Raw genomic sequence first — 3086 nt, forward strand, 5'->3', positions numbered from 1 at the left:
CTTTTAGCTTTAAGAACAGTACTGGAGGGATTTCCTGCTGTCTAAATTCAAGCTGGGATTTCAGAGTTAGCTTCTTAGCACATTGGGGAAAATCACCCGTTAAGATGGTGGGAAGAACAAACCTATCTATTGTTTCTATCCACTGTTTTCTATCAATGGATAGAACACACAGCTGGTGATGTTTTAAATGAGAATCTCTGTGGTTTCTCACATGCCTAACCTGTATCACATTCTTGCTCAAACAAGGGCCCCTGTTCCTTCCATCTGTCTTACCAGATTTTGGGTTTGGCTGCGCTGGCTGTGGAGTCCCTGGCAATTCCGACTCTGCTGACCGCTTTGGGCGCCCAACTCCGCCTCAACTCCAGTCGGCCTCAATCATGGCAAACAGTTGGCTGAGCCTTTGCTTAATGTCAGGCTCACTGGGGGCACGACAGGACTTCGTGTTCACTCTGATGTGTTCGGCGAGTTTCGACTTATAAATGAAGCCCTTGCCGCAGTCTGCACAGGTGAACGGCCCGTCGGGCCTGTGGATGCGCTGGTGCCGAAGCATGTGGCCCCTTTCCCAGAAGTTTTTATCGCACTCGGGGCAGCGGAAAGGCCTCTCACCGGTGTGCAGGCCCTGGTGGCTGAGCAGCTGCGCCTTCAAGCGGAAGCTCTTGTCGCACTGGGGACACTGAAAGGGCTTCTCGCCTGTGTGCGTCCTGATGTGCTCCACGAGTTTGGACTGCTTGGCGAAGCCTTTGCCACACTCGCAGGAGAAGGGCATCCGGCCGCCGTGCAGCAGCCGGTGCGCCATGTCGGCCTTCACGCGGTAGCTTTTGCTGTAGTCGGGGCACGGGAACGGGCTCTCGCCCGTGTGCAGGCACTGGTGGCTCCGCAGCTGCCCCTTGAGACGGGACCAGCGGCCGCAGTCGGGGCAGCCGAAGGGCCGCTCGCCGCTGTGCACGCGGAAGTGCTCGGCCAGTTTGGACGGCCGTGTGAAGCCCTTGCCGCACTCCGTGCACTGGAAGGGCCGCTCGCGGCTGTGCGTGCGCTCGTGCGCCTTCAGGATGCCCTTCAAGCGGAAGCTCTTGCCGCACTCAGGGCAGCCGAAGGGCCGCTCTCCGCTGTGCACCCGCAGGTGCTCACGCAGCTTGCACGGGTGGGCGAAGCCGCGGCCGCACTCGCCGCAGGAGAGCGGCCTCTCGCCGCCGTGCCTCCTCAGCCGGAAGCCCAGGCCGCACTCCGGGAACGCGAAAGGCTGCTCGTCTGAGTGCAGCCGCCGGTGGAGCCGCAGCCGCCCGTGCTGGCGGGAGGCCTGGCTGCACTCGGCGCACCAGAAGGGCCACTCTGCGCTGTGCACGTGGGTGTGGTCTGGAAGCCCGCACTGCGGGGAGGAGTGCCGGACGCACAGGCCGCAGGAGGCCGGCCTCTCCGCGCCGGGGCCGGGCTCGAGAGCCTCCGGGCGTTCCTTGCCAGCCGGGCTCAGGCCCGGCTTCTCTCCCAAGCGCGGGAGCTCAGCCTGCTCGGAGGCGGCCCTGGCACCCTCTCTCCTGGAGCCGGGCCTCTCCCGTCGCAGCCGGGGCACTGGGAAGGCCTCTGCCCCGAGCGCAGGTGGTGGGTATACACTTCACACTCGCTGCCCGGCAGCTGGCTCTCCTCGGGGTGGATTGCCAGGGGCCTAAGCAAACACGACTTCCGGCGGAAGCCCCGCCCACATTCTGGACAGCGGAAGTGCCTCGGGCCCCGAGGGATGCTCAGCAGCTGTTGTGCGTTGGTTTGTTTGCGGAGCTGATTCCAGGTCCTGTGTGGTGGGTCCTTCTGGCTCCCCTGGTGCTGCTCTGAGAGGTTCTTCCAAAAGCCTTCCCCACAGACGGGGCAAGGGTGCTGGAGGCCCTCCCCAGAGGTTTCCTGGAAGCCTGGGGGACCGAGGGTCCTGGGACTTACGATTGTGTCTCTTTGGGTGGGTTCCCTGGAGCTGTGGACTACTGGAACTAGAGCCCGAGTATCATGTCTTTGTGGATTCAGGAGGGCGACGACTTGGTCAGGCCTGAAGGAAACATCTTCACTTTTTCCCTTCACTTTTAATAAGGGTTCAGAGGAACGCTGGCTCTGAAGAGGATCTACTTGGAAATGGCAGTGGGCTTCTCCTGGTTTCACAGCTTGCTGGCTTCCCACAAACAGTTGTCCCTCAATAACTGGATCCAAATGCAAATCAGCAGAGGTGCAAATTATGTTTCCTGATTTCTGTGATTCTCCCCAGATCCTGAAGAGTTCTCTCCCCTGTTCAAGCCAGGATATTAGTTTTGGTTTGGGAAGTCCATCATGTAGAGAAACAAGAATCTCATAATTGGTTCTCATTACTTGCTTGTAAAGCTCCTTCTGCCATGGCTCTAGATCCCGCCATTCTTGCTCGGAGAAGTAAACGGCCACATCCTCAAAAGTCAGAGTTAACGGAGCCGGCTCGGCCATGGGCCCTCGTGGTCCCACCTGGCCCCGGACTGGGTTACAGCCAAGCCAGGCGTCCCGGCTGCCCGCGGCTCCTTCCCTGCGGCAGCGGCGGCTGCGGCCTCCCACCCAGCCGCTCCTCACCGACCTCTGTACTCTGCACCTTTGCCCCTTCTTGTGTCGCTCCTAGGATGGTCTCCTCCACCTGGATAACTCCTATTTATCCTTTAAGAGTCAACTCAGTACTTAAACTCCTTGAGAATAATTAGGCAATAAATAACTGCTTTCTTTTGAACTTTTTTTGCAGTTGTGAAGTAAGCTTAGAAAAGTGCATAAACCATAGATGTACAGCTCAAACTCTTGTAGCAAAATGAGTACCTGTACCTCCACCCGAGTTGAGAAATAGAACATGGCCCCCTCCCTAGATGCCCCGACAGCTGTGCCTCTTGACAGTCATCAACCCCTCCTTCAGCTCAGTAGGTAACACTCCACAGACTTTATGTTATTCACCTCCTTGCTATTCTTTATGATTGTATCACCTAAATATGCTTCCCTAAAACCTAGAGTTTAGTTTTGTCCATATTTGAACTTTCTGTAAGTGGAATCGTGCTTTCAATATTTCGTTGTGTCTGGCATCTTTTGCTCAATATTATATCTTG

At 57.3% G+C, this 3086-nt stretch overlaps 1 protein-coding gene across 1 annotated transcript; it reads right to left on the bottom strand.

Moving 5' to 3' along the window:
• Positions 1 to 355: 355 nt before the first annotated feature.
• LOC116756371 (zinc finger protein 786-like) lies at positions 356 to 2550 on the bottom strand. The gene is made up of 2 exons (XM_032636628.1): positions 1620 to 2550; positions 356 to 1578 (listed from the first exon to the last, which is right to left on the bottom strand). Exons 1-2 carry the CDS (start codon positions 2449 to 2451, stop codon positions 356 to 358), a joined length of 2055 nt encoding a protein of 684 aa, XP_032492519.1. The 5' UTR covers positions 2452 to 2550.
• Between the last annotated feature and the right edge of the window lie 536 nt (positions 2551 to 3086).

The sequence above is a fragment of the Phocoena sinus genome, chromosome 7 (assembly GCF_008692025.1).
Source record: "Phocoena sinus isolate mPhoSin1 chromosome 7, mPhoSin1.pri, whole genome shotgun sequence".
Classification (NCBI taxonomy): Eukaryota; Metazoa; Chordata; class Mammalia; order Artiodactyla; family Phocoenidae; genus Phocoena; species Phocoena sinus.